Raw genomic sequence first — 10,000 nt, 5'->3', positions numbered from 1 at the left:
ATCATAAATATATGTGGAAAAATTTCAGGCCCAGACCAGGAATTGAACACAGGCCCTCTGACAAACTGTACCAGAGCTCTGCCATCTGAGCTGTCAGAGTGACCCAATGGCTGAGTAATGCAATTCTTTTACTTATGCAAGTGCTACTCTCTTTCTCCCGCTGCTTCCGGAGCAGACCCTCTCGAGAGCAGGCCCTCGCTGCTCCAATGGTTGGCAGCAAGTGCCCCAGAAGCAGCGGGGGCAAGAGAGTGGCACTTGTATGTGTGGAAGAATTGTGCTGCTCAGCCAGTGGGTCACCAAGATAGCTCAGATGGTAGAGCACTGGTACAGTTTGTCAGAAAACCTGTGTTCAATTCCTGGTCTGGGCCTGAAATTTTTCCACATATGTTTCTTATGTTAATAAACCATTCCTCATTAACTGTTTTCTTTTCTTTTGCACATGTCAGAAGTATGATTGGTGATCATCTTTCAATTTTAGAATACGACTTGGGGTGGGTGAGCTTGTCGCGGTGGTGGTTTCAGGACGTGTTGGACATTGAAATTCGGTGGAGTCATTGGCCTCATGGTGGTTACCTTTTGCCTGCGAGTCAGCAGCAGCACGACCTGACCCTACATCCCAATGTACACTTCATAGCGGCCTTTGGTGGCCTCAAAACTGCCTAGAAGGCCAATAGGCGGTAGCTTAAAACCTTACTCAGATTGTGAAGTACCTCCACCCAAAATGTGGGGCCTCTCAGTGCTGCGGTTCACCCATGAAAAAACAAGCACCCAACAAAACACACAAATGCATGAAATTATTAATAAGATACTTTTAATGTCTTTTTTTTGTCCTTCTCAACTGTAACTCTTATATATAGTACTATATAACAATGATGCCTATTCCATACAACTTAGTACTTCTCTTGACAATCGAAAACCAGCTAGTACTTTTGAACTTCAGCCCAAACTCACAACTGCAACTTTGCTCTATGATTGCAAGTTTCTAACACTAATCCCCATTTCTCTTTTATTCTCTGCAGACATGGGAAAAATGAAATGTAAGTACAAATGATAATACAATATAAGCCTCCTGGATATCTTGAGGAAACCTTTGTCCATGTTCCAGTGGTATGTTAAGATCCAATTCCACTTTCTAAGAATTGTAAGTAAACCTTTAGAGGTATTAAGACATTTTGACAACAAGATAGCAAATTTTTTTTCAGTCGTCTCGTAAATTTGCTCGGGAATTTGCTTGAGATTATTTTGGGATGCAGACACAATGTCTGCCAATGTATCCGTTCTTCGACAGGATGGCTGCATCTTAAATTCATATCCTTCTGGCAGATATGTCCTAGAATATGTTTCATCCAAGTCCTCTGGAATTCCTGCACATGGGATATACCCGGAAGATCAGATATGTCCGTTGGGTTCATATACCTCACTTTTTCCAGGCCAAAGGAGTTGAGGTTGGATGACAAATGTCAATATCTGTATGGACATCCATAATAGGTCAAAGGTATTAATTGGGTTTAGAAATGATAAGTACTCCAGATATTGCATAAACCAAGCACCCTGAAGATACTCCAACCTTGAAGTCACTTGTTCCATAAAACGAGGATGACAAATGAGAAAACGAGGATGACAAACGAGTCCTAAGCCCCTTGCACCGCATCGCCTTGGAGATCTATTTCTGCATCCAGACAACATGGCATAATCAGCCCGAAAGAGGGGAAACCTCACTAAATATGGGGACATCTATGGATATTAGCATCCCAAAAAGGTAGAACCATGAACCCATTCGTTTACATTTTCCTCCTGGATAACTAGTGCATCATTCTGTTCATGATCAACCAATATGACCATCATAGCCCATGTTGTCAGCTGTCAGATTGTAGGTGAGTCAGCTTCTATGAGAAATCTATGAGATTTGCCAAAGAAGGTCACCAAACTTGGATGACAAAAGCACACAATCGTTGACAAATTCACCGGGAGTTAGTCTTGACATTGTGAATATTTAAACTCTTGATCTTTGTTCTTGGGAGTGGGGGTGGGGGGGGGATTTTTACTGCAGTTAAATGTTTGTGGAGCAATTCACGCAGGAGACGGGGTTGTGCAATTGCCTCTGTGTGCGTTTGTTTGTCTGTCTGTCCAGGCTATAATTTTTTTTTACAATTTGAGCTTTTGTCATCACATTTTCCAAGAAACCTTTATTATGAGACCTTGGAGAAGAATAATTAATGATTTGGTCAAAATGTCAAAGAGCAAATTCAATGAGTAGAAATAGGTCTTATTAGCCCATCTGCTGCTGCGCTGTGCGAGATGGCCAGATTTTTTTAAAAGTACTTCCTTGTTTCCTTATTTATTTACCATTGAGCTTCAATGTCTTTGTCCATGCCATAACTTCTTTTTTTTTTTACCATTTCAGCGTTTGTCATCAAATTTTCAAAAAACCTTTATTTAGAGAATTTGGACAATATGAATTAATAAATGTGCTTTTTTGTTGTTGTTCTCTTTAGCTATTGTGAAATTTAGTTAGAGTGTAAAGCGGGCTTTGCATTTTGAGATGCTTTCCAGCTTGAGTTTTTGATGTGACGTGATTGGCTCCATGAATCATCGAGCACCATCTGATTGGCTTCTTTCTTTCATTGCAGGGCAGAAAATGGATCTGGACAACTTACCTCCCGGTAAGTTGAGGGGCTTTGGTGAGAGTAGCATTCGGTGGGTCGAAGTGGACGCAGTAGTTCAGGTGCAATAGGAGGAGAGTTTCTTGTTTCTCTGTATGTCGCATGGCAGCCTGTTCCCCCTCACAATCAATGTCGATGGGTCAACATTCCCACTATTTGTTGTCTCGCTCATCCATGAGCCTCAACCTTATCAATGGAAACATTAATTATAATTATTAAATGAGAGAAGAAATGCATAAATTTTTGATTAGAGTGTTTCCACTTCATGGTTGTAGTGATTTTGTTTTGTCATCTTTTTGCTCCAGCAATCGCTGTCCAATGAGATGCGAGTACTCCACTTAATTTGCAGCTTATAAAGGTAGCGTCTTCATATATAATCTCTCAGTTTTTGCTGTCACCTTGTCACGATTCTTTCATCTTAAACTTTTGTCATTTTCCTGCATAGTAATTCATCCATGACCTCTTCTCTTTCATTCTTTATTTCACTCACTCACTCACTCACTCACTCACTCACTCCTACCTTTAGTCACTCACACAAACCCATTGTATTAATAACACAGGAAGGCATATCAAAGTGCCAGATGAAGACCACTCTGGGTTGAAACATCAGACCTGGACTTTTGTCCACACCACAAATTCATTGGTTTGATGTCCCTTCCATTTCCTTAACAGATAACCCATTGCCCTCCATATTCATAAAATAATCTTGGGGTCATTGCACACAACTCATTCATCAACGTTTTGTTCGACGGTGCATTGTCAGTATTGTTAATACACGTTGAATGTGTTTCACTTAAATGAACTGGATTAAGCAAACAGTATTCAGGTGAGTAACTTTGAGATACAGGAGTAAAGGCTGTGAAGTTTAACGCACTCATGGTCTGCCCCCAAGTGGTCGTTAATTCTAATATGATCAGGGTGTCAGCGAATCATTAACTCGTGGTCTGACCTGCCTCAGACGGGATGCCCAGTTTCATGACCATTAGGGGGACAGCACACACTTTGATCCCTCGCCCTGCATGCGAAACACCAAGATGGCAGTTTATAGCTGTGTCAGGAATCAAACCCAGGTTAGACAGCTCAGAGGCAAGTGCGCCCACCTCTCGGCCATCATGCTTGCCCCTGTGAATAGATGCTACTTTCATAAACTTGTCACCATCTCACTTCTGGGCATGCCCTTCTCTTTCAATCCATATATGTATATAATATATATATATATATATATATATATATATATATATATATATATATATATACATATATATATATATATATATATATATATATATATATATATTTCACTTTTACACGACTCCATTTGATTCGATCACCGTTCAGACCTGTGCATCATTTTTTTTTCCATCATCCTAATGCACACAACCCTGTAATCATTCCCTCCGCATGGTTCCTTTCATTCCAGATAAGGAAGATGCTTCATTTCCCATTTCCTTTTACCCTCAAATTTCCAATTCCTTCCCCTTGACATGAGAAAGAAAGAGAGAGAAAGAGAGAAAGAAAAACAGGAAGCTTTGTGAAACACATGAAAAATGGTTCATCAAAAAACTACAACGACAGGAGGATGTTATAACTTCTGCAACATGGGAATCGACCTGATGCTGACAGCATTGTTTTCATGAAAGATGAAAATAATTCCGACAATCATGGTGATAGTAATGATATTATTATTATTATTATGATGATGATAATGTACATTATATTATAATTGAATCGAGGAAGAACTACAAAAGCTTGTGTTTATGGTCTGTTCTCTTTCTCATTTGTCAATTTTCATGGTCTGCCCTAAAGACATTATTATTATTATTATTATTATTATTATCATTATTATTATGATTGTAATAAATTCCTGTCAAAGCCAAGCAGTGTGTAATGTTTTTTTTGTTATTGTTGTTGTTGTTGTTTTGCATGCAGTGATCACATTCTTGACGAGTCTTTAAGGGCCACAATTATTCCCACCTCGTGGGGTTGACTGGGTAAAGTTTTTGACCCACGTCTTTGACAAAGTGACTAGCCCGGGGTGATGTTCACCAAAGTAGGTCAGGACAGAAATTTGTGATTCATTCAGGGTGCTGGCGATAGCTCGCCTACTCTTCACGAAGGACACCGTGGGACCGTTAACATCCACTACTTAATTCCGACAGACTGGTCGCCGAGTTTAACGTACATCCGAGGGACGGCACGCACATTGATGATTCACCCTGCCTGAGAAATACCGGAATGGCAGCTTGTAGCTGGGTCGGGATTCTAACTCAGGCGAGGCAGCTCATAAGAGAGTGTGCCAACCTCTCCGCCACCCTGCCATCCCAGTGATCACATGATTCTTGTGTATAATAACTTTTGCATCAACTCACACTGGCCAATGAAAGAAGACACTGCAGAAACTGTCCTTGCATGTGTTCTCATTGATATGTCTCATTTTGTTTGATGCCATAAGTTGTCCAAATTGACAAAAGACTAAAATATGCAAACCACTGTGGGACGTAAAGAAGAGCAATCTCATCTCTTGTTCTGGCGAAGACTTACACCCGAAACGTCACCCTCTCCTTTCTTCCCACGGTGGTTAACTTCCATCAACATTCTTTTCATTCAATAAAATTTTGTTGTCATGACTCAAAGGCAAATTTATCCACGAATTACAGAGTAAATATCGAATTGTGAAGGTAAAACGGGAGGCGGTGGGGGTCGGTTTGGAATAAGTGGAATAAATTTGAAATAAAACAGACAAATGGAGAGCTCATGAGCTTGAGGCCCCTGTACTCTGCAAGTTGTGCTGCAAGCGCACTCGTGTCTTTGGCAGGTCATCGTCCTCACCACCTCTTCAAATGCCATTATCCCACCTGCGTTAATGCAAGAGCGTGTTCCACCCAGCCAATCAACAGCTGCCTCGCAGATACCGGTGGATGTTGCAGCTGTGTGCTTGCGAATCGAGCAGCTCGGTAGTAACTAGTGGGCGAAAATAAGGAGGTTCATTCTTTTAAATGCCTCGAATATATCATCTTTATAATCTAAAACATATATATATATATATATATATATATATATATATATATATATATATATATATATATATATACACTAAAATATCAGTTTTCTCCAACAAAATTCAACTTTCCGATTTTGTGAAACACCAGGATGACAGTTTAGAGCTGGGTCGGGATTCAAACCCAGGCTTGACATCTTAGCGGTGAATTTCAAAAATATTTCAACAATATATATCATGATATTTCAAAAAGTGATGGATAAGTTATAACAAAAAGTGATGGATGAGTTGGTTAGGTGATGAGAACAAGCCGGTTCAATTTTGGTTTCGATCCGGATCCAGATCCGACCTATCCGTTGGATACAAGACGTAAACTGTTCAACCTGGCGGAGGTGTATGTGCTCTACCGAGTGCCGTTCGTTTACAACTGCAAATGTTTCAAAATATAACGATTGTCACATTCTTTATCATGACTCATTTCATTTTTTATGGTCAGCATCTAATTCTGGGAGCAGCTGTGTTTTTTTTTGTTTTTTTTGTATACCTTGGTCGAGGCTCGTATGAGAGCTAACACACAACTCACAGCAAGGAGGCATGAGACAAGAGGGGCGGGAGTGGAAGGGACAAAACATTGGGGAACAGACACATTAGGTGAACTGTGGAAGGGAGAGGGATGGGGATGGGACGGGGAACATGGCGAAGAGAAGATGGACATTTCAGGGACTTTCAGGAAGGAAAGCAGGAGAAATGAAGGAAGTGGGCTTGGGTGGATTATCGGGGGTAGAAAAGATCGAGGATTTGGATGGGGGAAGATAAGAGGTGGTGGTGAACAGCTGTTTTGAAAGCCTGGAGGGAAGAATGGGAAAGAATAGAGTGAGGAAGTTTATTCCAAAGGCGGGAAAAAAGAGGAATGAAAGAAATGAAATGAAATCAAACATTCCGTATTTGACGCGGATCGGACATCCATCAAGCATTTAGCGTGTAAGAAAGGAACACTGGTGTTGTGATGATTATACTCACGTTTGGTTTTCCAACACTGCGAGCATTGCATCCAACAACCGTCCTTCCATGACCTTTGAGAGGCTGATACTTTGGCCGAGGCCTAAAGCTTCAGCACGACCTATGTTTTCTGGCTGGTCCCCAAAAAGTGGCAAGGCCAGGACGGGGACACCATGATACAAAGCCTCCAGAAGAGAGTTCATTCCACCGTGGCTAACCAGCAGGCGGACGTTTGGATGTCCTGTGTGGTGGGAATGAAAGTTCAGTGTAGTTCCTTGTATTTCGCACACTGATGCAAACGTTGCTTCCAATGTGTCTCTTTCCATATATGCAACTCTAGGCCGAGGGAGCCATTTCTTTAACGCTCAGGAAATTTATATCCCTCTGAAACCCACCTACTTTTCATAAAGATTTTCTTGAATCATCGGGTGGGAATAATTGGCATCTCCATGTGGGATTTTCTGGGGAGGATTTTAAGAGTTCATGATGCCAGAATTCCAGGTTCAAATCCTCTATACTAAGCTGGTTTGTCCATTATTTACAAATGCCCTTATGATTGATGTGAAGATCAACTGATATCTCCTACTGTTCTCCTGTACAAATACGACAACATCTTTTAATGGCCATAATGAATAACACCTTTGGCTCGAGTTGTTCAAACACTGAGTTACTGGGCAGGTCTGACGTTTGACTGAATGTGATTTGGGCAGGAATTTGTAATTTGTTCAGCGTGTCGGCGGAAACTCAGCAACTCTTCATGATAGACAGGGTGGCATGCTTAACACCCACAAACGAATGCTAGCGGATGGAACACCGAGCTTAATGTCCATCCGAGGGACAGAACATTCCGTGATACAATTCCATGTCTGTGAAGCAGCAATCTGAGAAGTTGTTGTCAGGTTGGGAGTCCAGACAACAGCTCAGGCCTGACAGCTTTGATGAAAACCTTGAGTAGATGGCTCAAAGCTGTGTGCGCTACCTTTGCACCACTCTGTCAGACTATGTGATATATGTGCAAGCTCCTCCATTGTTTGAATCTCGATCCAGTTACAAACTGCCATTCCCGTGTTTTGCATGCAGGGCATTAAGGCATCAGTGTGTGTACTGACAATTGAGTGGTTATCGGGTTGGTGAGTTTCATGCAGAGTAGATGAGAACAAATTACAAATTCTTGATCTCACCGACAGGGGGCACTGCACCAGCGGTGCTCCAAAGCCATTGCAAGAAGTAATGCTTAGCCACAGCCACGTGCTGCATACATACGAAGCCGACAGCTGGAATGGTGACTATGAACCTCTGTGTCACACCATGAACCTCTCCACTACGTCTCTCTACTATTTTGATATCCTCATATTTTTTTGCCAACAATTGATTTCTTCCAATATTTATTTCTTGTTCTGGTTCAACCTACCCCGTTCCCCAAACCACTTGCACAAATTCCAACTTACCAAGAGCATCGTTAAGTGGGATCCAGTCCATCAGGCGAACGTTGTCAGGGATAGCAAGTCCTGTGGGCCATTCCGCGGCATAGTAGCGCCAAGCGACAGGACGCCCCAGTTGGCCGAGGGCTTTTGCCAGTGCTGTTGTGAGAGCGGGTCGTGGAATTGAGGGCAGCATGGATCCCAGGGCAACGAGCACACAGCCTTCTGGCCCAGCATTGTCCAGCCATCTTGCAAGGGGCTGGAATTATTGTTTCAGGGTATGGGTGGCAGCAAGATGAAAGTGTGAGTTTTTCGTTATTTTTTCTTGTAGGCAATTTTCTTCGTGTATAAATAGTTTGTTATATCAGTAAAGTATACCAGCAAACATAAACTCTGGAACTTGGCTAAAGGACCACAGTTCAGGGCTTCAACAGGAGGGTCATCAGACTAATGAACACAATCATCTGGATTCATACAATCTTTTGCTGACCTGCCTTTCGAAATTGAAAACTCTTCTCAGAGCAGTTCAGTTCTTATTTATTTCTTTTTTGAAAGCTTATACATAAAGTAGAAGTTCACTCGGTTGAGCGCATACCTCCGCCACGTAATATCTGATCCGCGAGAACATATCGGGCCCAATACATTTTTGAAATATCATTCTATACAGTACTATATCGTTTTTGGTACCATCTCTCAATGGTGAAGAATCACTTAAAAATTAAATAATTCTCGTATCCAGATCCGGATTCAGATGTTCACCAAAAATCGAAACAATTCGGCCTTGCCACACACGCAACTTGTCCACCAAGTTTTGTCTGAATCTGTCCACAACTTTTTGAGATATCCTGCACACAAATAAACAAACAGACAGAAAGGGGTGAAAATATAACCTCCTTCACCTTCAGCGGCAGAGGTAATAACATGTAGGGCGAAGCGAAGACATCGGTGTATCTTGATATCAACTACCAAACTAAAACATGAGTAGACAATGGAAAAATCATTTCAGTACATATGTATTTGGGATTTCAACATGGGATCATAGTCACGTGAGGATGTGAGTTCTGATGGGAACACCCAATGGGCCAACCCAGGTTCACTCAGTTCCAACCATTCGACACAACCAAAACCTGTCACATGTTCTTCACGAGTGACTGTTAGGTGGTTTATTGGTTAAGTGCGAATGTTAACGCTCGAATAACCTCCCCGTCCCACACGAACCTCACGTATAACCTGCTGGGGGTCTGCACCAGACGTGGATCTCCGGCTGACAATATAGAGCAAGCAATTTCAATTGGAACACTATACTGGATTGAGGATCCGGATGCATCATCGAATATAAGTGCATGGAACGTTGCCCCCATCTCGCTCAAATGTCCCATTTCCAGGAGCATTGGTTATTGCCCATAAATTCGTCATCAATGAATGGGGCCTGAATTCGGGAATTTCATGGATTAGGGAAGATGGTGCATATGCGTTAGGAAATTTCATGGATATTAAGATGGCACGGAGCACAGACCTTTGGTGGAGGCTTGGCAGGTTTTGCCAACATAGCTCCCAGTAGCACCTCATTGAACAGAAGAAGACTGTCCCCCTCAAGTACCGGAGAGGCATTGTAGAGCCACACAAGAGCTCTCTCCTCGAGCTGAGCTAGTGTTCTTGGCCGGGTGAATGGTCTTGGGAGGGTTCTTGACCTTCTCCCTTCTGCCACCCATTCATGTGGAAGACTCAGTCCAGCGGACAAACTTTCACACTGTCCTCTCTCCACCATTTCGTCGCACTGCATCTTTCTCCCTGACATCAATTTCTCCCTGACATCGGCCTCCTTCGCTCGCTTTCCACTTCCACGATTATCCTCGCAACACGTTCTTCTGCTCGATTGTCCCATCTTGTCGTTTCGAAACGGTGGAAAGATGGGACAG

At 42.2% G+C, this 10,000-nt stretch overlaps 1 protein-coding gene and 1 long non-coding RNA gene across 4 annotated transcripts in view; one reads left to right on the top strand and one right to left on the bottom strand.

Moving 5' to 3' along the window:
* Positions 1 to 4,540, top strand: part of LOC147009767 (uncharacterized) — a 16,307-nt gene extending 11,767 nt beyond the window's left edge. The window contains exons 13-16 of the long non-coding RNA XR_015052633.1: positions 1,020 to 1,037; positions 2,631 to 2,663; positions 2,969 to 3,021; positions 4,084 to 4,540. This is a non-coding gene — a long non-coding RNA (uncharacterized LOC147009767). The remainder of the gene's footprint in view (positions 1 to 1,019; positions 1,038 to 2,630; positions 2,664 to 2,968; positions 3,022 to 4,083) is intronic.
* The window catches only part of LOC147009766 (UDP-glycosyltransferase 3A2-like), a 23,540-nt gene continuing 14,346 nt past the window's right edge, over positions 807 to 10,000 (bottom strand). The window contains exons 5-10 of one of the 3 annotated variants that reach the window (XM_085860786.1): positions 9,598 to 10,000; positions 8,109 to 8,340; positions 6,682 to 6,901; positions 5,519 to 5,624; positions 3,613 to 3,678; positions 807 to 1,669 (exon numbers count right to left, since the gene is read on the bottom strand). The exon at positions 9,598 to 10,000 is cut by the window's right edge and continues 525 nt beyond it. In XM_085860786.1, the coding sequence (XP_085716912.1) occupies positions 3,646 to 3,678; positions 5,519 to 5,624; positions 6,682 to 6,901; positions 8,109 to 8,340; positions 9,598 to 10,000 (994 nt within the window). In that variant the 3' untranslated portion in view covers positions 807 to 1,669; positions 3,613 to 3,645. Of the gene's footprint in view, positions 3,679 to 5,518; positions 5,625 to 6,681; positions 6,902 to 8,108; positions 8,341 to 9,597 lie in introns of all 3 variants that reach the window. The other 2 variants (XM_085860785.1, XM_085860787.1) reach the window with 2 other exon arrangements.

This window comes from Eptatretus burgeri, chromosome 17 (genome assembly GCF_056783735.1).
Source record: "Eptatretus burgeri isolate ZD-2024b chromosome 17, Ebu_testis_v1, whole genome shotgun sequence".
Taxonomy (NCBI): domain Eukaryota; kingdom Metazoa; phylum Chordata; class Myxini; order Myxiniformes; family Myxinidae; genus Eptatretus; species Eptatretus burgeri.
Note: the sequence above shows the minus strand (reverse complement) of the source record. Positions and strands in the feature narration are given on the sequence as shown.